The 22,366-nt window shown below is 35.6% G+C and overlaps 2 protein-coding genes across 2 annotated transcripts; one reads left to right on the plus strand and one right to left on the minus strand.

Annotated features, from left to right (window-relative positions):
• The first annotated feature begins 345 nt into the window (after positions 1–345).
• Positions 346–8,489, plus strand: LOC133688024 (uncharacterized). Its single transcript, XM_062107394.1, has 12 exons — positions 346–660; positions 1,085–1,300; positions 1,419–2,543; positions 2,970–3,092; positions 4,377–4,558; positions 4,666–4,897; positions 5,015–5,224; positions 5,968–6,096; positions 6,928–6,996; positions 7,315–7,437; positions 7,741–7,791; positions 7,895–8,489. The coding sequence occupies exons 1-12, from the start codon at positions 415–417 to the stop codon at positions 8,066–8,068; spliced, it is 2,880 nt and encodes a 959-aa protein (XP_061963378.1). The 5' UTR covers positions 346–414; the 3' UTR covers positions 8,069–8,489.
• Positions 8,490–11,257: 2,768 nt separating this feature from the next.
• On the minus strand, positions 11,258–20,933 carry LOC133688025 (protein fluG). The gene is made up of 18 exons (XM_062107395.1): positions 20,634–20,933; positions 20,279–20,530; positions 19,792–19,854; positions 19,569–19,683; positions 19,392–19,497; positions 18,751–18,907; positions 18,552–18,647; positions 18,331–18,379; positions 17,262–17,533; positions 16,868–17,040; positions 15,739–15,859; positions 15,582–15,634; positions 15,374–15,503; positions 14,353–14,498; positions 13,799–13,987; positions 13,173–13,405; positions 12,201–12,340; positions 11,258–11,483 (listed from the first exon to the last, which is right to left on the minus strand). The coding sequence occupies exons 1-18, from the start codon at positions 20,796–20,798 to the stop codon at positions 11,421–11,423; spliced, it is 2,523 nt and encodes an 840-aa protein (XP_061963379.1). The 5' UTR covers positions 20,799–20,933; the 3' UTR covers positions 11,258–11,420.
• Between the last annotated feature and the right edge of the window lie 1,433 nt (positions 20,934–22,366).

The raw sequence follows: 22,366 nt of genomic DNA on the forward strand, positions 1-22,366 counted from the left end.
TTTTTATTTTGTTAAGGTTAAAACTTAAAACCTTTGATTGGATTGTGAGAAGTAAAGTTTTCATAAATCTAAAACATAAATAGTTTGCATTTAAATAAATAGGAAAGGAAAGGTAGACTTAGTCTCCTATTAATTAATTAATTGAATGTTTGATCAGGTGGTTGGAGGAAAACCCTGTGAAGAGATGGACTGGTTTGGACCAGAGGACCCGGCCCATAACTGCCAATAAGATATTGAATTTAACCCATTGGGCTCATGTCCATGGTTGCTTACGTCGGCCCAAAATATACTCTCCATTCCCCAACCCCATACAGCTAGTGAATAAATACATGTTTAGTTGTTGTTAAACCCTTAAAACCTCAAGGACTTGTGTAACGCCATAGCAGCCAGCCATAGCAGCAAGCAAAAGCAGCAATGGTCAAGTCGTACCTAAGGTACGAGCCAGCGTTATCGTTTGGTGTAATAGCATCGGTAGAAGGTAACATTGCATACGACAGCTCAGGGAAGCACTTACTCACGCCGGCGCTCGAGAAGGTCGGTGTTTGGCACGTCCGTCAAGGCATCTGCACCAAAACCCTAGCTCCTTCTACCTCTTCTTCTCGCAGTGGTCCCTCTCTCGCTGTCACTTCTATCGCACCCTCGCCTTCTTCCTCCTCTCTGGTACAAATATTCTTTCTAAATTTGTGGTTGGAATTGAATATTCTATGTTAATTAAGCTGAGAAGATCGAAATTAAGTGAATAGTGATACTGTTTCTATTTCATTCAATTTAATGGAGAAATGGAGTCTAGACCATGAAGAGAAAATGGGGTTTCTAAAAGCTTTAGCCTTTTTTCGTTTTGAAGGATAAAAATAGGGTATAAGCTTTAGCTATTTCAGTCTTATTATCCTGCTGTGATGATAACGAATTGCGGACTTTTCAAGTCCAACTTATTATATATATGGAAATGGAAATTTGTTGGTTTATATGGTTTTTGGTATCCTTAAAGATTTTGAATCTTTTTCAAGAATACCTAGGGGTATGATACCGTAAATAGGTTGATATAGGGGAGAGTGGAAACAAATTAATTTGAATTTGAATGCAGGTAGCGGTTGGATATGCTGATGGTAGTATAAGAATTTGGGATAGTGAGAAAGGAACCTGTGAGACCACACTGAATGGCCACAAAGGGGCAGTGACTGTTTTACGTTATAACAAGCCTGGGGCTTTGCTTGCATCTGGAAGTAAAGATAATGATGTTATACTGTGGGATGTTGTTGGAGAAACAGGCCTTTTTCGCCTTCGTGGGCATCGTGACCAGGTTTGTTTCTACAGCCTTTCGTTTTAGCGGGGGAAATATCATTTCCATCACTTGGTTTTCTTGTTTATAATTGTTTGGCATAAAGTTCATTTCCATCTGTGTCATTTTCATTTTTCAGGTTACTGACCTTGTTTTCTTGGAGTCCACTAAAAAACTTGTTAGTTCTTCAAAAGACAAATTTTTGAGAGTATGGGATCTAGAAACACAGCACTGTATGCAAATAATTAGTGGACACCACAGTGAAATTTGGGCAATGGATGCTGACCCAGAGGAGAGATACTTAGTCACTGGTTCAGCAGATCCAGAAATTCGATTTTATACAATCAAGCATGACTCAGAAAATACACAAGCCATATCCAATGAAAAAGGAGCTGTAATTGTGAACAGTGGAGATATGCCTACTCAAAATAAATGGGAAGTCCTGAAGTTGTTTGGTGAGATTAAGAGGCAAAGCAAAGATAGAGTCGCAACTGTGAGATTCGACAAGGCTGGAAGTTTACTGGCTTGTCAAGTGGCTGGGAAGACTGTGGACATATTCCATGTACTAGGAGATGTCGTAGCAAGCCGTAAAGCTAAACGCAGGCTTCATAGGAAGAAAGAGAAGAAATCTGCCAAGGGGGCACTTGGGACAACTGAATCTAAAGAGGATACAAAACATGCATCCGAAGAAGATGGAAATACCCCCACAGTTACCGTTTCTGATGTTTTTAAACATCTTCAAACTGTTCGAGCTGGCAAAAAGATCTGTTCCATTTCATTTAGTCCAATTACTCCAAAGAACTCCTTGGCAACTTTAGCTTTGTCTTTGAATAATAATCTATTGGAATTTTACTCCATTGAAAGCAGCACAACCACAAAAACTCTAGCAATTGAGCTACAAGGGCACCGTTCTGATGTCAGAAGTGTTACACTCAGTTCAGACAATACTCTTTTGATGTCAACCAGTCACAATGCTGTAAAGATTTGGAATCCAAGTACTGGTTCTTGCCTTAGGACCATTGATTCTGATTATGGACTATGTGGTTTAATCATCCCACAGAACAAGTATGCTTTTGTTGGAACTAAAAGTGGAAAGATAGAGGTAATTGACATTGGTAGCGGTACTTGCATTGACACATTGGAAGCTCATGGTGGGCCTGTACGGTCTATTGCTGCTCTTCCAAATGAAAATGGTTTTGTCACAGGCAGCGCTGATCACGATGTTAAGTTCTGGGAGTATCAAATCAAACAGAAACCTGGTCAAGTATGGCCTTCTATTCTGTTCCTTTTATTTATGTTTGTGTTATACAATTTTTTACTGTTTGCCAGCATTTTTCCTATTGAAAATTCTTTGCATGTAAACGTTATCATGCTTTCTTTTGGAGCATAATATGGTGCAAACCGTAGTGTCCATTTGAAAAAAAGTTGCATTTATCATAAAATGTTTTTTTTTTAGTTGGAAGTGTTGCAGCACTTGGCATATGTAATGTGTTGCTTACCACATAAGAAGCCACGTGAATATGTTAGTAAAAATATTCATATCTTTAGCGTTATTATTTGAGAAACTGTCTTTCTAGCCTATTTTTTAAGTTTTAGGTAGCTAGCATGTTTTTATGATTTTCAACCTGAGTAATTCAGCTTCCACAGTTGTTGTGTTATTGAGGCAAGATTATTTCTGTTTAATTTACAGGACTCGAAGAACCTTGTTTTGTCAAATACAAGGGCTATGAAGATGAATGATGATGTTCTCGTGGTTGTAGTTAGCCCTGATGCTAAATATATTGCTGTTGCACTGTTGGATTGTACAGTCAAGGTCAAGTTGTCTTTTCTGATGCTATATGATTTGAACTTGATTTTTTTCATGTCAGTTAGTTTAGTGGATGGATATCTTCCTTAAGATCTTGCTAGGTTGTATCTATGCTAGGTTATTGCCTAATCATCTTTGCTCTTTGAAAAAACATGCTATGGTAGATTTTTTTTGTTCACTTATATTTGATCTACCCCTTCAACCTACTATTTTACATTTGTCACCTAAATTCATTTTCTGAATATTCTTTCAGTTTTGACATTTCATTATATTATTTTGTCTAGTAATATGAAGCATAGGCTGATGGCATCTAGACGAACAAAGTGTATTTGATACCTGTAGTAATATCCACCTAAAATGCTTAGGGCCATCTTGTCAATTCTATTTTCCCTCGCCTAATTGGATTGTGTTAAATTGACATGATCCAAATATTTAACTCTTTCTTGTCTGTTAGAACCCATCAAAGAAATTTGTGAAATGCCCTAGTGGAAGGTCAAGCCATAAAATTGTATTTTAATGGATTAAGACTGCAAGCAGAGGCCAATAAAACTTTATCTGTGACCATGGAATGGGATTTTGATTCTTTGGTGGGTCCCTTTCAAATAACTTGATTACTAAGTGAGGCTTCTTAGCTAACTCCTGCAACTGTGTTTTCCTTGCTGCTAGTTAAAAGTCATTAAAACCTATTCGTCTCACTTCGGCCACCATTGATAATCATATCATGTAAAAATGAACAGAAATGGAGCAGATGCTAGTTTGGAGTCAAGATGATTGAGAGGGAGAGATGCTAAGTTATACATTGATCACATTCATTGATTCACTAAAGTGAGCTATTAACTCTGATATATGATTGAACATTATGCATTACAAAGCAGCAAAGATGGAGTGCTGTGAGTGACAGTTAGACAATCTCGTAAAGTCACCTGGTGTGTTTCCAAGAGAACTAGGATGGGGGGTTCAATTGAAGGATGTGAGCGCTACTGACCATTATGAATTTCAATAAAAGGTTTCCTGTTGTTGGCTCGGAATTAAAGTAATTGGTATAAAGCACTGGAAATTAATTGGCCAATTGAGCGGTGATTCTCATTACAGATTTTATGATGGGTGCTTATTGATATGAAGCTCTTAATTTCTGAATCCCTTGATGAGATTGCATAGCTGATAAAAGTTTTTGTTATTGTAGTCCCTTCACTTTAGGTGGATCTTGTATATTTGAAATAATATATTCAATATTTCTTTGAGCTTCTTATTGTTTCGAGTCTTTTAACACATTTATACAATGGTATTCAGGTTTTCTTCTTGGACTCGTTCAAATTTTTCCTTTCATTATACGGTCACAAGCTGCCTGTGCTATGTATGGATGTTTCATCAGATGGAGATTTGATTGTTACTGGATCCGCAGACAAAAACTTGAAGATTTGGGGTTTGGATTTTGGTGACTGCCACAAATCCCTTTTTGCTCATGGTGATAGGTGCTGCTTACTTTTTCTGAAGGCACATGAAGAAATTTTTTTCCTTTAATTTCTTATTGCGTGGACGAGGGCTTAAGAGTAATTCTAATGAGCTATTTCTGTTTTAGTGTCATGGCAGTGCAATTTGTGCGGAATACCCATTATATGTTTAGCGTCGGAAAAGATCGGCTTGTAAAATACTGGGATGCTGATAAATTTGAGCTTCTTTTAACCCTTGAGGGACATCATGCAGATGTTTGGGGTCTTGCAATCAGTAGTCGTGGTGATTTTCTTGTTACAGGATCCCATGATCGATCACTACGTCGCTGGGATCGTACTGAGGAGCCTTTTTTCATTGAGGTGCTTTCTTATTGTTGTTTTTCAAGTGTGGTAGTTAATGTTCACCTAATGCACCTTTGGTGCAAATAATGGCTGAGATTGGTTTTCAACTAACATAATGCATTATTGGATTTGCAGGAGGAGAAAGAGAAAAGGTTGGAAGAAATGTTTGAAGCTGACATTGAGAATGCATTTGAAAACAAGCATGTGCCTAGAGAAGAACTTCCAGAGGAGGGAGCTGTTGCCTTGGCAGGGAAGAAAACACAAGAAACCCTTTCTGCAACCGACTTAATTCTTGATGCTTTAGATGTAGCAGAGGTAGAATTGAAGCGTATTGCTGAACATCAGGTATGCTTTTCTTCTCTATTTGATTACAATAAAACTCCCTTTCTGCTCCCTTTTACCTGATTCTGTTAGCTATTTGTATACTGAAAAGAAAAATAACAAAGAGAAAAGTGAGCAGCAAGCGTATATTTTACTAGTTGATGATGATTGTCAACCAAGCTAGTCTTTGAGTAGCAATTCTTGAGTCTCAGCGAACTTATAGGTAAAAGAAGAAACAAACAAACAAGAAAGAGAGGTAAGTGAATGGGAGGTGTAGATTTTCTGGTTAATTGATGACTGTCAAACAAGGTAGTCTTGGAGTGCTAAACCTCGAGTTTCAGCAAACTATTTTGAGTTTTATTTGCATGTTCTTGATGTTTTTTCCCCATCTTCTTCGTATCACACTTTATTCTAGAACGAGTTGAGCATTAGAATCGAAAGACACAATAGAATAACATTGGAATTTTAGTTGAGTCGGATGTTTGGACACTTTGGTCATGGACACTAAGTTGTACGTGGTTGAGTGGAAGTGATTAAAAAGTACAGAGGCCTGAAACATGGTTATTATTTTTAGGTCCATTGGGAGGCCCAACAGGCCCTGGGCTACCCAATGGAGGGCAGCCCTCCCTATTACATTATTATAATGTAAACTGGAACCTTGCTTGCTTCACTGAAGGAAGCTACCGAGTGTACAACCTCTAGGTTAAGCTTGCTTGTGTTGAAACATGATTGTTATTGAAAGCTATTTGCCTACGAATTTTTTTCAGGAGGAGAACACCAAGGGAAATGTTACAGAATACCAACCAAATGTTATCATGCGTGGGCTCTCTCCATCTAATTATGTTCTCCATGCTTTCACAAATGTTCACACCAATGATCTGGAGCAGACATTACTGGTACTTTAGCCATCACACAATGTTCTCATATAGGAGTACTATTTTCTCCATTTACATGTGAAAATGTAGGTGAAATAGGTCCTTTCTATATGTGGTAAATATCTGTATTGCTTTATACAAAGACTTTGTCGGGGTAAATTGCCATGGATAAGAAATTTTACAAGTCCATCCATCACTCTATATGAAACTTCAATAAGTTTATAGATTCCATGTTCCAGTATCAATTAAGTTCCAGATCACTGCTCATTAAATTCATTTTCTACCACTCTGTCTAGCACAGAAATTATGCAGAATATAACCAATTTATTCAGTTCCTAGTGTGATCCTCCACAGGCAACTTAAGCTGGCCAAATTTGCAACATCAGCTGTCCTAGCATTACCTAATCCAACCTCCTAAGGGTGCATACTGTAACCTGGTATTTGGAAAATGTGTGATTGTCGTTGCTGTCATACCACCTCTTCTCATTCTAGTAATTTCACCTACACTTGGACCTTCAAAATTCTCTCTATCACACACACATGTGCGCACACCCAAATTTTGTTCTAGACAGACAAATTTTGTTCTAGACAGACGAGATATCAATCATCCAAACAAATAGCTGTTGTGGAAACAACAATGAAAAATGACGAACCTTTTTTTTTCCATGTTGCTGCTACATGCACCTTCTTTGTTCCTGTAAAGTTAAAATGCCTTTCAAAACTGGGCTAAAAAACCGATCATTTTTGCTCCCTCTGGCAATTGATTATGCTATAACCTTGTGCACATGTGATTAGGAGGTTTAGTATTCAGATTATTTTCTTGAAGTCTAATGGCAAATGATTTCTGTGCAGGCTTTGCCATTCTCAGATGGCTTGAAGCTTCTGTCTTACTTTAAGGACTGGACCTCAAATCCCGATAAGGTTGGTACTAATAGACTTCCAGTCTTACATACAGAAGTGGTTGAATTTAGAGGGTTTTGTTTACATTTATTAAATGGCATGTGAAATGTTGTGATCTTTTTAGTTTCTGTAATTAAACATCAACATGGAGATTAACAACTGGCCATACTATAAATCATTATATCATAGCTTTTAATAGTGATCACTACATCAATCCATCTGGAGATTGGGTTCTAACTATGAGGCATGTATGTCCATTGCTTTGTGCATGCAAGGGTGTGCTTTTTTTTTGTTGCCTTCAAATAGTTGTTGATAATCATTTTTTACACCACTTTCCAGGTTGAGCTTGTTTGCAGGCTTGCTACTGTGCTATTGCAGACACATTACAATCAGTTGGTTACAACCCCAGCTGCAAGACCGGTGTTGACTCTTCTCAAAGACATTCTTTATGAAAGAGTCAAGGTAGTCATACAATTCAGCATTTAGAGTCCTTGCTCTTATCTTAGTATTTCTTGGATTGGATAGTGAAATTCAGCCCGTGACATGATTCTATCTGAACTTTCATCTAGTTATGCTGGACATTCTCAATGATGTTCTTGACAAAATGTCTCGTTGGTTTTTTTTCCTTTGAACAATATCTGGGAACAGAACTTCTTTTTTTATAGTTTTTAAATGTTTATGACAGTGTTTTCCCTTTTCTGTTTTGTGAGAGCATGAGAAATATATGGTCCTGTATTAACAATATCTCATTTGAGCTTGTCTCAGGAATGCAAAGATACGCTGGGTTTCAATCTTGCTGCGATGGATCATCTCAAGGTGTGAATTAGTTTTAACTTCTGGCAATTGTGATTAAAAAAAAGCATTTTTTTTTAATTCTTTGTTTTGCTTAAAACTTTTGTTTGTCAATTCAATGTATCAGCAATTGATGGCTTCAAGATCAGATGCACTCTTTAGAGATGCAAAAGCAAAGTTACTAGAAATCCGCTCACAGCAGTCAAAACGTCTGGAAGCAAGGACTGATACAAGAGAAGAAAAACAGAGAAAGAAAAAAAAGAAAACATCAAGTGACATGCATGCTTTGACAGGATTTTGAGCAACACCAACACTGTGTCCTAGAAATTGAATAGTTACGAGTCAGCCAATGGTTAATCAGTAAACATTACAAGTCTAATGCCTGAGAAAGGACCTCATCCAGATTCCAAACTTGCTGCTTGGTACTTTATCAAAGCCTTTATGCATAAGTTGGAAAGAAATTCATTGCTGGTGAGGCAAAGACGAAGGATGCTTCAAGTTAGCAACAGGTAGTTTTGGTGTCTTTATATCATGTAGTATATGTAAAATGATTGTTTGATAACGGAAATTTGAGTTTTGAATGAGGTATGAGATGATCGTGCAGTTTTTAAAAATTATTTTATCCTTTTTTCCATAGAAAAATGATTTGATTAAATGTAATGATCATCTCACTTGTTTAATCGGAATTTTCCAGACAAATATTTTGTCTGGAGTTGAAGGCATTGTGATTTGTGGTTTAGGAACTGTCTGGATTTCCACAACGACTGCAAAGTGATTCTTCACATTTCATCTCATCTTAAATTCTGGAAGGTATATTCATTTGAGTTTGTTAGACTCATGTTTTGGAGTGAGATGGTGTCAGAAATGTGGAGAGCATACTATTCGTTATGCTCTATCATCCATCGCTCAATTTATAGTTCTGAATCTCTCGATGTCTCCCATCACGTATCTGCACTGAAAAGGAGGCGTTTGCTCATGACAGCACTGTACCAAGTCTAGCTTATATGTGGTTGGGAATTTAGAGGCAGCTGCAACAGTATGGAAATTGGTGGAAGGAGAAGCGAAATAGTAATACACTAGAAGTATCGAAGATGTAGTGATGATAATGGGAAAAGGAGGATAAAAAAAGTGGAATTCATGGAGAGATTGAAGAATATAAAGAAAAGGGATGAGCAAACTCTGTGGATAGCGAAGGCAATATAAAATCTTGCATATTGTCCTGTAATCACAACCGATGCCAATTGGACCGCTATTCTCTTCTGCAGTCAGCATCACGACAATGGCCCTTAGTATCAATAAATCTACCCTGGACGCTAAATTCTATTGATTCTGCTAGTATAAAGTCAGACGTGGATGTTCATAGCCTGCAAACATTTACATATTTAGCAGTCATAACACAGATATCTTCCCTCACTTTCTTGCACTCCAGTTGAACACTCGTGTGTCTGGCCGAACGGCGGGTTTCTAGGGGTAACATGCCATGAAGTTATCTGTTGTCGGCAGCTCTAACACGGAAGGACAGCAACTCTCCGACCAAAATAGCACTGGTTTTCCATGTTGTCCTCCAATCACGATCTATTTGCGGCCCACTTGAGCTTGTCATCACCCTTCACTTGAATACCAACACCATCTCCAGCTCTCCCTGCATTGCACACAGTGACCTGATAGAACCAAGGATTCCCCATTGTAGAATAAAAGCATCATGAACTGTTTTTGAAATGCTTTCCTGCTTGGTCATTGTTGGGCACACGTTTTGATTTTCTGTCTCAACCTTCAACCGAAAAATAAAAAAGAAAAAAGAAATGTGTATTATACAAGAGAATGGGCGAGGAGAGAGTTTGTGTCTGAAGAGAAAATGCGTAAACTATTATAGTGTGTGCATGAAGTCCACAATTCAAGACTTGCATTACCTAGTGTGTATTTATTTATATGCTCAATCACTTGAATTTAACTCGCGAAAAAGAAAAATATTTTTCCAGCCAGTTTAGTTATCGGTTATTGTGTCATATTCATTATTGATAAAAATATTGGTGGTTGTCACTAGCTCATTGGTACTCGCTTGCTAATGATGAGAGAGTAGGTTCTACTCAAGGGAACATACCAGAAAAAGATTACAATTAATTGAGAAAGGTGGTACCGTACTGATAATTGGTAAGCCAGTCAAGATATGACGTCGTACTGCTTGCCTTCAAACCTATCATTGTCCTCCTTACCTGATATTCTCAATAACTTGAAATTACTTCATGAAAAAAGAAAATATTTTTTTTAAAAAATTAAATAATTAGTTGTTATGTCATACTTGGTACTGATAAAGATATTTATGATTATAATTGATTCATGATGGTCACTTGGCATTGTTTTTAAATGACGAGTTTCACTACTAGCTTTAAAATTAGTTTAATTAAGATATTTTTAGAAATTGTTTGAAAATATGGTGCAAACCGTGTTTCTAAAAAAATTTAATTTTTTTTATTAAAATTTAATATGATTTATATATTTTGGATCATTTTAACGTGCTGATATCAAAAATAATTTTTAAAAAATAAAAAAAATCATTAACATGTATTTTAATACAAAAAATTATTTAAAAAATAACTACTACCACACTACCAAGCATAATCTTCATCCTATAATTATCATCATTATAGCTGCAACATGTCTTAAATGTTCTATTCTCTTCTCTTTTTTTCTTTCTTTTCCTTCTTCCTTTTCTCTCTCCTGCTTTGATTTTTGTGCCCCCTATTCCTCTCTCTTTCTTCCACCCTTGGATCTCCTTGCTCTTACTCCGGCCATTGAATCTACATGTTGACTCTGTAAAATGTTCATTATCTTGGGAGGGATGTGCACATTTTGTTTATATTTTTCTGCCTGTTTGGGCTTTGAAGGCAAGGCATCTGGGCTGGCCTGAACGACATGGAGGGCATACGGTTTGGGCTTGACTCGAATAGCGTGAAGTGTGGGTCGCTTGGGCCTAGGATCAACAGTTGGATTTTTTTTTTTATTAGCACCCTACGACCTCTTTTAAAAGAATTCCTGCAAAACTTGTTTGTGACGGAGAAAACATTGCACTTTCCTAATATTAAGATATAAATATTGATATCGATGATCTTCTGCCATTTTTATACTTTTGATATTTAAATAGTGATTCTGTTTCAAAATATTTTTTTATTTAAAAATACATATATTTTTTATTTTTTAAAATTTATTTTTAACATTATTATATTAAAATAGTATAAAAACGCAAAAAATAAAAAATAAAAAATTTCTTTTTGTTCAAAAACACTTTTGAAATGTTAAAACTCCTATTATGCTCCCATTCTTTCTTACAAGTTTTCCTCATCTCAACTTTTCTTTAAATACTAACATGAACAAATGCCAGTAATCAAAACAAACTCGAAGAAAAATACTAACTATTTACATCATAACATTAATTTTCATGAGATTTTAATAAGATGCGTGCTCTCATATTATTAATACTATTTAAACTTACTGCAGTAGAAATTTATTTTATTTAAATATAAAAACTAGTTTAATCATCGTCTTCATTCATGTCCCATGTAGATTTTGGTGCGAATTCAAACAAATAGAATAGAAAATTCTGCATGGGTTTGCTAAACCATTATTTTCCCTCCAATCTGCGAAGAATGGCCTGCCTAATAACGGTGTATCAATTGCTTGTATGCTTCCTTATTCTGGGAGTAATAATCAATCTCCGCCTGCAAAGAATTCACAGAAAACCATGAGAACTTGCATCATGCAGGAATTTAAGAAGATATCAGAGCAGCCTCTCCTTTATTGTACTGTGCAGCTTGGAGGGTCCAAAGCATTATTGTGAACAGCTTTCTCGATCACTAGGTGCAAGTCAGCACTTATTTTGTTTCAAAGCAACTTCTAGGACCATTTCTACATAATTGTTACAACAAATTTGAAATAAAATTGTTTTTTAGACACCCGAGGCAACTGAAATCCCGCCTCGATGTCCTTAGTTTAACTAGTAAACCCAACATCGTCCATCTATACCATAGCAGATCCTCACTGATTTTATGTCCTTGCATATTACTATTTGTTAAACCAAAACAAGACCTGTAATGGTCTACTGCTCAAAAATACCATTATTCTAGATGATAAATCCAACATTTATGACAGTATCACCACCGTTTGGTCGAAACTGTTACAAGCAAACCAAAACTGAAGGCTTCATTTAAGCATGCACTTCCTGAACAACTCAATTAAGGGAAAAACTAGAGCAGCTGTAAGAATTAGCCCAAGATGGATCAAGGGCTTCAACCCCCATTTAAGACTCAGCTGATAAAGTAGGCTTCCAGGATTTCCATGCCAAATTGAGCTTGAGAAATAAGAGATTCTAATATTTTATTCAGATTCTTAGTGAGTAGGTTCAGCATCATCATTCAAAATGATCTTTGTAGACATACCTTGCGAACTCCTTTTATAGCAACCAAAAGCTTTTCCCCAATAAGATCCTCCAAAACACTGTCTTTCTTAAGAGCTTCTAGAGATTCAGGAAGTGATTGAGGCAATCTAGGAAGGTTTGCACAGAGAGAAGGGTTTTTATCTGTTTCAATGTCAAGAATGAATACATTAGATGCCAGTACAATTTTCTTCAAGAACAGGAGCAGAGGCAAAGGAATATCACTATGCAAAATCAGCTACACAGGGATGTAAAAATTGAGCTCAAGTCAATGTTTGAGATAACGTGTAGAGAAAGAAACACATATGCAGATTTAGGAGTTCACCCAGGCCTTTAATTTAGCAATTAATGTACAACTTTTCAGTTTTTCCAAATGGTAAAGAAAGAATAAAATTTGTAGTAAAAAAGAAAAATGAGTTTACGGAGTGACCAATAGCAATATGGATAAACAAAAATGTTAGAAGGTCGAAGGAATGACCAAAAAATAATGGTTGAAGTAGTGCAGAAAAATCCTTATGCCAAAAAAAAAAGGCAGTTGCGGAATTTTATATCAAGCTAGATTGTACAGCACATTACTGGTGATAAAAAGTTTGCTTGTGCAGAAAGCCTTTATTAAAGAACCACAGGGGAAGTGAATAAAAATACAGATCTTGAGTTCTAAGAGACTTGCTCAAGTGCTAACCACTAAGGAAGTGGAAATTCATTGGTGTGTGGAACACTGACAAAAGCTTGTCAGTCTACTGCCACACTAGGTATCAGTGTTCCACAAGAAAACCACTTTCTGCGACGTTGTTCACATTTATGGAATTAAAACCAACCTTTTGACTAAAAAAAGTAACACTGAATTTAAAAATTCACTAGCTAGATGCCATGAGAATAACTCGTGTTAATTAAGCTCAAAACAAAAAATACAAATGAAGCAATTCCATAAAAGCTTACTTCATGTCTGGAATTATCAAAGATGAAATAAACTTACCAATAGGTTCAGGCAGTCGAAGGTGCTTTCTAAGGCCATCTATGCCAGCAGCGCCTATAGCAGCCAAGCCCAAGTATGGATTTGCACATGCATCGAAAGATTTAATTTCAAAGTTGCTCACCAAACCATCTATGATACCAGGTGGGCAAGCAGTTCTTAATGGAGCTTCCCTGTTTTCTTTCCCCCAACACTGGTATGCCCCACTCCATGTGTTTGGTTGTATTCGATCATAACTACAGACACCGGCAATTGGATGGGATATAAATATAGTGTACAAGGAGAAAATTTCCAGCAAGTACCATTGAGTAACAACCTATTTAGAGTAGCATTGAGAACGTTAAGATTCCCACAAGTTGTGCATCCAAGATGGAAAGGTGCACATGCACTTGGCTGTTTCAGTTAAAGTCCTTTGGAATCTTACTCGAATATAAGACCTAAAACTGAAATTTGATTGGCAAACTAAAAATGCAGTATTCCTATGTTAGGAAATACATTAGAGGAGACTATAAGCTTAAGTTTTAGCAAGAAAACCCCTCATGTCAATTATCCATTACGAGAATGAGAAAACACATCAATTAGAAGATTAGGAATCACAAAGAACCAACATAAAATATAAAAAAGACAACCTATTTGGAATTGGTGCTGTGAAGGCCAAAATCGAAGGAAGATGATGCAAAACCCCGGCCATAAACTCCTCTCCAATGCTTGAAATCCCATGCTTGGAAGATCCACCAGATGCCATAAAAACATTTTCTCCATTTCTCAACAAACTAATGTGCACATGGGATCCAGAACCAATGTCATCTAATGCAAGCCTAGAGAAAAAGCAAATGTCTTTAGATTAAGATTAAGCAGAGCTTAAAAAATATAGCCAAGTAAACTTATAATGTCCATTGTCGGAGCATCCAAACTAAGAAGATTGTATTAAATCATAGTCAATAGTTTTGCACAAGGTATGGTGATACTTTGACTTCAATAAAAACAAAATGAAACAACTATTCAAGCGAAATAGGTAAAGCATATTGATGATTCCTATATTAAAATGAAGTTATCATTTTCAAATCAATACTTGTCATTCAGCGAGCATCTTCTTATATTCAAAACTCCAATAGTAGAAAAAGTATTTTTTCCAGTCTCATACTGTGAACAATACCATATAAAAAGAAAATAGTGAACCTACTTTGGAACAAAAGTTGCCAATAATCCATGTTTCCTTGCAATAGCCCTAATAACTTCACGGGTATATATTAAGTTGTCAGCAGAGAGTGGGCAGGTTGTGTGTCCCATGGCCAATTCAAACTGACCTTTCCCAGCTTCTGCATGTAACTGTATGAACATACCAAAATGAGAGGGGGGGCAAAAGGACAAGAAGAGAGAAAAGGACTTTTAATGAAAATTAAAGACTATACATTATTCAATATTTTTCTACGGAAAACCAAAACTGTTCTTCTTCTCAGTCTATTGGAATGCATAATTGAGAAAGCTTTTATACGATAACAGAAATGTATAAGCTTCAGTAAATCATTTCCCAATTTTTTAGTAGTGAAACTGCATAACTAAAGCACTATGAGTCTATGTGAGCTGTTTTGGTGGGGCAATCATTGAAGACTGGTCTATAGAAATAGAATGTGCTGGAAACAACAGTTTGAACTGCTTTGTCTTAGGTGGTTTTTAAATTCATATGCATTTTTTTTTTATAATCAGTGTTCTAGTAGTCTGTTTGATTCAATGTCTTATTTTCATTTGTGTCAAATTAAGGAATACAACTGAGTTTCTAGATTTATTTTGAAGGCTTGGAGCCTAGAATTTTTCTCCTTCTCCTGTTCTTCTATTTTTCACTTTGCTTGCTTCAATAATCGGATAAAAGCTACTGTTCACAGCCTATTCCTAACCTATTACTTCTAAAACAAGTCTTATTCAACCTTAATTCCACATTGATTTTAGTATCATTCAACTAAGTCATTGGCAACCACTTTATGGTGTGATTTGAATTCCTATGGTGAGCCCTGATTTTTCCTTTCTGTGAACAGTTCTTTTAGTTGAGAGCAGTGGTTAAGGCATTTTGTATCAACACTCAAACATGAAACAGTCAGACATGTCTAACTACCAATAATGGCAACATATAGTTGGCATACTTCTGGTTTATTGAAAATGCTTCTAGAATTTGAATCTGTTAACAACGTTTGAGTTGTCTACAATACCTGCTCCACTGTAATATCCAAGGAATGAAGAGCACCAACTATTTCATCAAGTATAGGGGAAACTAAATCAAATGATGCTGTAGAGCAGTAGGGAGCTGAGTCAATGGGCACCCATTCTTCTTTCCCTTCCCTGAAAAAGATTTTCTGCTTCAATTTAACAACAAATGTCACAGCCAATTTGATGCTTAAAGGACAAAAGGTCATTTACCATGATACACTCTTCAAGAGCACAAACTCATTTTCAAAACCTGCATCCATTACCTGAATATAGGCACTAGAAAATCAGATGACAGATATCTAATATGAAAATATAAAATAAAGTACTTCCCATTTATAAGTATCAAAGATATAAATGCCGGACATACCAAGTCGAACTCATCCTTTAAAACTTTTAAAACCCTTCGTAAGGCCTCTCTTGGGCAATATTCCCAAGGTTCACCAGGTCTAAGATGCATGTCAGCCAAAACCATTTCCTGCCGTTCCATCCTATAGTGGAAGAAACAGTATTAGTACAAATAGAGAGCAATTATAAGCATTTTCAAATCCCCTCAATAGACACTAAGGGAACACAAACTGAGATTTTTAAATTATATGTGAACTAATTATAACCTAGGAACATTTGTAAAAAGTATTTCTACACCATCTTCTCCTTGCAAATTGGTTATGCTGTTGAATGAGCAATCTGCAACATTTTGATTTTCTGCCAAACAAATGTGACTTTCAGCTAAATCAGTGACTCAAGATAAATAAGTGGTCGCCCAATACTTGTAATTTTTTTTAGGAACTTAATATTGTTTATTGTAGGGATATAAGGTGGTTTTTCGAATGAAATGGAGAAGTGAGACAACCACCATAGCAGTTCTAGGATACGAAGAGGACAGCTGCCAATGCTGTTCATTCAGGATGACATCATATTAGTTTTAATTTCTGCGGTCCTTTTGTGAGATAGGATGTAGGATAGCACCTTGCATCCCTATGGTGCAGCTTTTTTAGGGCTTTTAGAGTTGTTTCCCCATCTGATATTCAATTTTAGAACTCTTGTCTTGATTTCTTGTTCCTTTTCTTTATTGGAGGATGTCCTCCTCGCCAAATTGACAATGCACCTCTTTTCTTTCTAATCAAAAGCTCTTTTATTTTAAGAAATAGCAAATTAACTTCTCTAAGGACAACCTTATATTTTTTTGTGGCCTGAGTTGATAAAAGTCAGGCACAAGTATCTGGTGATCAAGAACATGCAATATCCAAGTGGAGTGCCTTTGCCTAGGGATCTGATAATGAGAATAAAAAAGTGGAACTAGAGCATAAATTGTTCTCTCTGGAAATCTTCAGTCAGATGCCTGATCTGGTCTGTACTAGGTCCTTGAGCACTAATTTTTCACAGGCATATTGACATGTTTTAGTTGCAAATGAAAATTTAAAACACAGAAAGTGCATGGAAATACATGACAGCATAAAATAAAACACCAGTGACAATCTCAGATGTAGAAATAGTACCATGGAATTTTCTTTCTGGTTGTTACGTCAGGTATTAGTCTGATCTCACCTACTCCAGTAAGACCAGTCTCATCTGCTGGAGAATCAGCAGCTGAACTCATCCCCATAGACGCATGAGTCAAGCCGACACCGTTCTTCCTAACAATGTCACTGAAGCGCTTTACTGGAACAGCCTGAAAAGACAAATGGAAATTAAAACTATAAAACTAACTATGCTAGAAGACTAATAGTGAAGTCTAGAATGCTTTCAAGTTTTCCCATATGTCACACACCAAAGGAAGTTTATAATTCTTTTCTATGCTTCCTTAAAAAATCTCTCATGGAATCATGACAAAGGCAGAACCAAGCTACGGGAAAGCACTATCAAAAATCCAAATTTAAAAATAAAACTTACACGACATCGGTGCTGTCCAGAGGTGTCAACCCACATGACACGAACAAGTGAACTGCTGTTTTCTAGAGCTCTACTCTCAATCTTCACAGGGTTGACAGAAACAGTATCCTTTGAACTAAAAGCATTTGCATCCACATTAATCTTGTAAAATTTAATAGCATTTAGAGCAAAAATGTCTTTAGCTGCTTCAATAGCTTCAGCTAATGTGAGATCACCATCAATGCATGCATCACGTAGAACAGAAAATAAACATTCGCGTGCTTTCTTTGCACCTGAAAACGCATGAGCAATAGTTTTAAATGATAATCTTTATAAAGCTTCCAAGAAATATGGCAACTCCATAAGTTTATTAGAAGGAAAAAAGCATGGTCTTTCAAACTTCCTAATTTACAAAACCAAAAAATACAGGTACCCCATCGATGCTTCCACATGCTCATTTTCCTACAAACTAATTTGGCAGTGATGTATGTATGCATCAATGACTGATCACTCCACTAACAAGGGAGCATATCAGCATGCAGAAATGTTCCAAGGACAACAGAAGCCTTTGCTTGGGATCGAGTATTTTCCTTACTTTTCTTGAAGGAAGATTGATCCTAAGTTAAACAAGAACAAATCCCTAACCATGTGCAATTTTTTGAAATATTCCTAGCTGTCACCTCCACCATAATGAAGTGAAAATATATGAAATACTAGTCTTGTAGAGATTGAGAAACATCCAATGATATGAAACATAAAGAAAATATATTCTAACATGGTTGCCACAGGAGTCTAGTATAAAACTTGTATCTTATGTAACCATAGATAGATACATTTTGGACAGTAAATTAGCTATTTTCTTACATAAAGGACACAAAAATTGATAAAGTATGTTAATCCTAAGAAATTAGGCCACAGTCCAACATCATCACATACAATAAGACACAAAAGGAACAGTGCATCTACTTTATAGTCATGTGCAGAACACTTACAAAATAAACTACAGACTTTAGATCGATGAAAGTTCAGGCAAAACATGCATTATTATCAAGACAGGATATAATATCCATTCACAAGAAAATAAACAAACCTAAGTAGTAAGTTTCAGGAAATGCATAGCCATCTGTGCTGAACATAACCTGCAGGTTCGTTGACATTGACATCAAGCATCATTAGTATAGACAAACTTCATGAACATCATTGGAAAAGAACAAATAAAACTCATTGAAGATAGAGTTCTGAAATGTGTAAACTAATCACTATGTACAGAATCCATTTTTTCTGTATTTTCTCAATAGGGACTGTTGTCACCTTCTTTATTGGGGCTAATTCCAAAAGTTCATTGACAGAAGATATCATGCCTTGGACACTGAGTTTAGGAACAGCCAATCCAAAGTCAAGGTACACCTGAAAGTAAAGACATTGGATCATTTCACAAGAATTTGTGGGCAAGCATCGTAATTACATGTATAGAAAGTAAAAAGAATTCATTGGAAACTAATGATTTCACCTGGGGATAAACAGAGGCAAGGTATGATGCTTCCTTTGAAAATGGGTATGAAGCATGTAAGAGAACAACTCGACACTTGGAAAATCTCTCATCCTCAAGAAGCATTCGAAGATGAAGAGGATTGGACAACCGTAAATCCAAATCTTTGTCTCCAAAACTAAATTTGAGAAAGAATAGTTATTTAATAATTAAAAAAAATGTAGGAGCATTTAGATTATCAATTCCTTGTCTTAGCTATAAATAGGGAAACGAAAATAATGATTACATGTGGATCAAGCTGAATCCATCCACCGCACCCACAGAAACTAACAGTTTCCTTTAAACTATTTAGTTACGGCCATTAGAATTTACATGGCAATACTTGAATGAATGAGGTCCTTAACATTAACTTCAAAATTAAAACTATTAAGCTTCACATATTGGGTTTTCAGCTCAATGGTACTCTTGCCAAGCAAGAGAGTGAGGTCTCAAGTTCATGTCCCACCTTTGTCAATTCATCACTGATCTCAATAAATAAATAAATATATAAACAACAGTCAGCTTTGGACTGAAGTCTAGGTTTCCAGTTCCTTTTCCATAATTCCCAGAAATAATCAGAGCACAAGTGCAACTAGTTTAACAAAGCCAAAAATCTTTTTTACCCGGTGTGTATCTGCATCGGCAAGTCAAAGCTTAGAGAAACCTCTAGACTCAGCGAGAAAATATAGTCGATAAAGCTTTTGTTTGCTATGCGAGTAGGGTTCCCATCTGCAAAGAAGAATGGATCAATTATTAAATGCAATAATGGTAGAACAGAAAAATCCACATTTCACACTCACCACGTAAAACTTCAGTTAGGCCTTTCTCAGCATCTTTTCTAGCAACATTTGTATTAATTTCTAGACCACTGCGGTATGCAGCTATGCTTTTCAAACCAACTATCTTATCAGCAACTGTAAGAGATTGTAAGAAACTAACAGAAAAAAAGGACAGCTCTACTTATAACCATTAAAACATAAAATAGCATATGCACAAAAATGCCCACAGCTAACTAAAAGGATATGATTTCAATTTTCTAACAAAAGCTTCAGTGAACTTGTCCAGTGTCCAGCCATCTGGTATCTCCTGTAAAAACACAGAATAAAAAGAACAGCCTCATAAGACCCTAAAATTAAAAGGGCCATAGAGACACTGATGACTGCATATAAAAATTCTGAATTTTTAACAAATAAAATAATACCATTCCATCAAAAAAGAAAATAGGTAGTGATTTTAAGAAAAGAAAATAATAATCAGAGATCAGAAAAAAAAATTAAGAAACCAGTCAAGGGTCATTATTAATTTCTACCTCTTGATCAAAATTGAACTCAAGGTTTATATATTAATGCCTCATTGGCCTAGATATTAATGCCTGCTTCATAATACACAACCACCATTAAAACAAAAAGGTATGACCCCAACAACCCTTGAAAGCTACAAAGAATTAATATCACAGACTGGCTTAAATACTGACGACATTAATTTAGTGCAAAATATAAGAGTATCTCACACTATCAAGAATTTCCTCAGCTAAGGTTTCAATTCTCAAAATTCGACCAACAAAAGGAGCCAAACTCCTGTGCCACTCAATACCAAGCTTCTCATCCAATTTCAGTCCATCGTCAATCAATATAGCAGATATCCTCGCAGCTTCAAAGCATTTCAAGCTACTAGATTCCAACCCTGACGATCTGCGATATTTTTCAACACCTTTCAATGAATTCTCACAGCCATACAACTCCGCAATCTCCCTCACATTTCTCTGCCAAAAACAAAATAAACCCATAATTATTATCATTATGATTACATAAAAAAAGAAATACGTGAAGATATACGTGTTATTTTTGTCCGTGTGAGGAGGGTACCTTGAAGGAGAGGGAGTGAGGGGCAAAGGACAAGGCAGCGGTGCCAGTGGCTTCAGTGAAGGCATTGATGAAAGAAAATGAAGAATCGAGAGCTACAATGTTGTGAGCATGAGCGTCTACTAATCCCACCTTCTCTATTGCTTCTCTTAACTCTGAAAACTCCATTTTCTTAATTTCTTGTGTGTGTCTGTGTATTGCCTGTTTATCTGACCAGAGGTAGAAGAAGCGGTCCTTTTTGTGTTCGGTTTTGGACCTTTTTCCAGTTCAGTTATTAGTTGTGCCCAATTCTATGTAAGGAAATTAATAATTAATTATAAAAACGTGACCTTATAAGCTTAGATTGACTTTTTCTAGCCTTCTCTGTCAGGCATGGCCTTATTTGTCAATAAATCTCCAGTTGGTCTAAAAATGCGCGTCAGATATTTTGAGGGATATTCATAATTATCTTATAAAAATAAAATAAAAGGTGATTTCCCATAAAATATTTTTCAAATGTTCTCATGTTTAGTTATAAAAAAATTAATCAATAAAATTTATTTTACAGCAAAAAAGTTCAAATTTTAAATAAAAAATATTATCCAGTTTAAATATTAAAAAATAAAATGTCAATAAAATATTATATGAGTCTCTAGTGATTTAAAAAACTTATTTTTAACTATATTAAGTCTCATGTGATGCATAATTATGTATACAATGAAAAATGAGAATAGCTTCTATATAATGAAAAAAATTTAATTTTTTAAAAAATATTTTTAAAACAAAAAATAAACAGGAAAGGTTTTTCAAGTGAAGCCTGGAACTAGGGCACGTTCACTTAATTATGGACAGATGTCAGCTCATCTGAAGTGCCTTGACATGTGTACTGGGCTGCTCCAGTACCTGCCACAGCTTCCAAGGAAGACACCATTGACCAGCCAGGTGGCCTGGGCCATGCTGTACATCAATTTTTTTTAATAAAAATAATATGTTGGGTTTATCTATATAGCTAGATTCAATCTTGGATTTCACTGTAACATTAAATCCAAGAATATTAAATTTGGATCAAACTACTTTGCAAAGCTAAGCTAAAACATATTAAGTGCGTGTTTGCAGTGTGATTGCGGTAATTTTTTAAATAATTTTTCGTGTCAAAATATATACTAATGATATTTTTTTATTTTTAAAAAATTATTTTTACCATCAGCACATTAAAACGATCCAAAATATACAAATTATATTAAATTTTAACAACAAAAAAAATTCAGATTTTTTTGAAACGCAGCCGCAGCCGCGTTCCCAAACAAGCTCTAAGTCTCGTAAACTTGTTTGACCCAGACACTTAAAGTATAACAGTAATATCATGTCCTAGTATCTAGAATGACAGTGATATCATGCTCCGGTAAAATTCAAATTAATTATTTTATTTTTAATTATTTTTTAATGTCGAATACATTTTATGAAAAGAAAAGAAAATTAAATAATCTCAGCCTCTACTGCATGATTAACAAAAAAAAATTTGACAAGGATAATTTTTTTATTACACTTCTAATTGACAATATCCTATATCTAGATAAACAGTAAAATCGTATATTATATAATTTTATCTCAGTAGTGCCTGTATCTTCTATCCACCAAGAAGGGAAAAAAAAAAGATAGATAGATGTGAAGATTGAGTTGTTAGAAAATGTTGGGAAATGTAGGCTAATCCAGGTTTTTAAAAAATTTAAATTTTTGTTTTTTGGTTAAAAAATAAT

Source organism: Populus nigra, chromosome 3, assembly GCF_951802175.1.
Source record: "Populus nigra chromosome 3, ddPopNigr1.1, whole genome shotgun sequence".
In the NCBI taxonomy this organism is placed as follows: domain Eukaryota; kingdom Viridiplantae; phylum Streptophyta; class Magnoliopsida; order Malpighiales; family Salicaceae; genus Populus; species Populus nigra.

Excerpts from the sequence above, each read along its gene's own strand:
- LOC133688024 (XM_062107394.1), top strand. The coding sequence starts at position 415 with ATGGTCAAGTCGTACCTAAGGTACGAGCCAGCGTTATCGTTTGGTGTA. Across the intron at positions 661-1,084 it reads CGCCTTCTTCCTCCTCTCTG|GTAGCGGTTGGATATGCTGA; the intron begins GTACAAATATTC and ends ATTTGAATGCAG. Across the intron at positions 4,898-5,014 it reads AGGAGCCTTTTTTCATTGAG|GAGGAGAAAGAGAAAAGGTT; the intron begins GTGCTTTCTTAT and ends TTGGATTTGCAG.
- LOC133688025 (XM_062107395.1), bottom strand. The coding sequence starts at position 20,798 with ATGGAGTTTTCAGAGTTAAGAGAAGCAATAGAGAAGGTGGGATTAGTA. Across the intron at positions 17,534-18,330 it reads TCCTGAAACTTACTACTTAG|GTGCAAAGAAAGCACGCGAA; the intron begins GTTTGTTTATTT and ends ATGCGTTTTCAG. Across the intron at positions 17,041-17,261 it reads CTGGACAGCACCGATGTCGT|GCTGTTCCAGTAAAGCGCTT; the intron begins GTAAGTTTTATT and ends TTGTCTTTTCAG.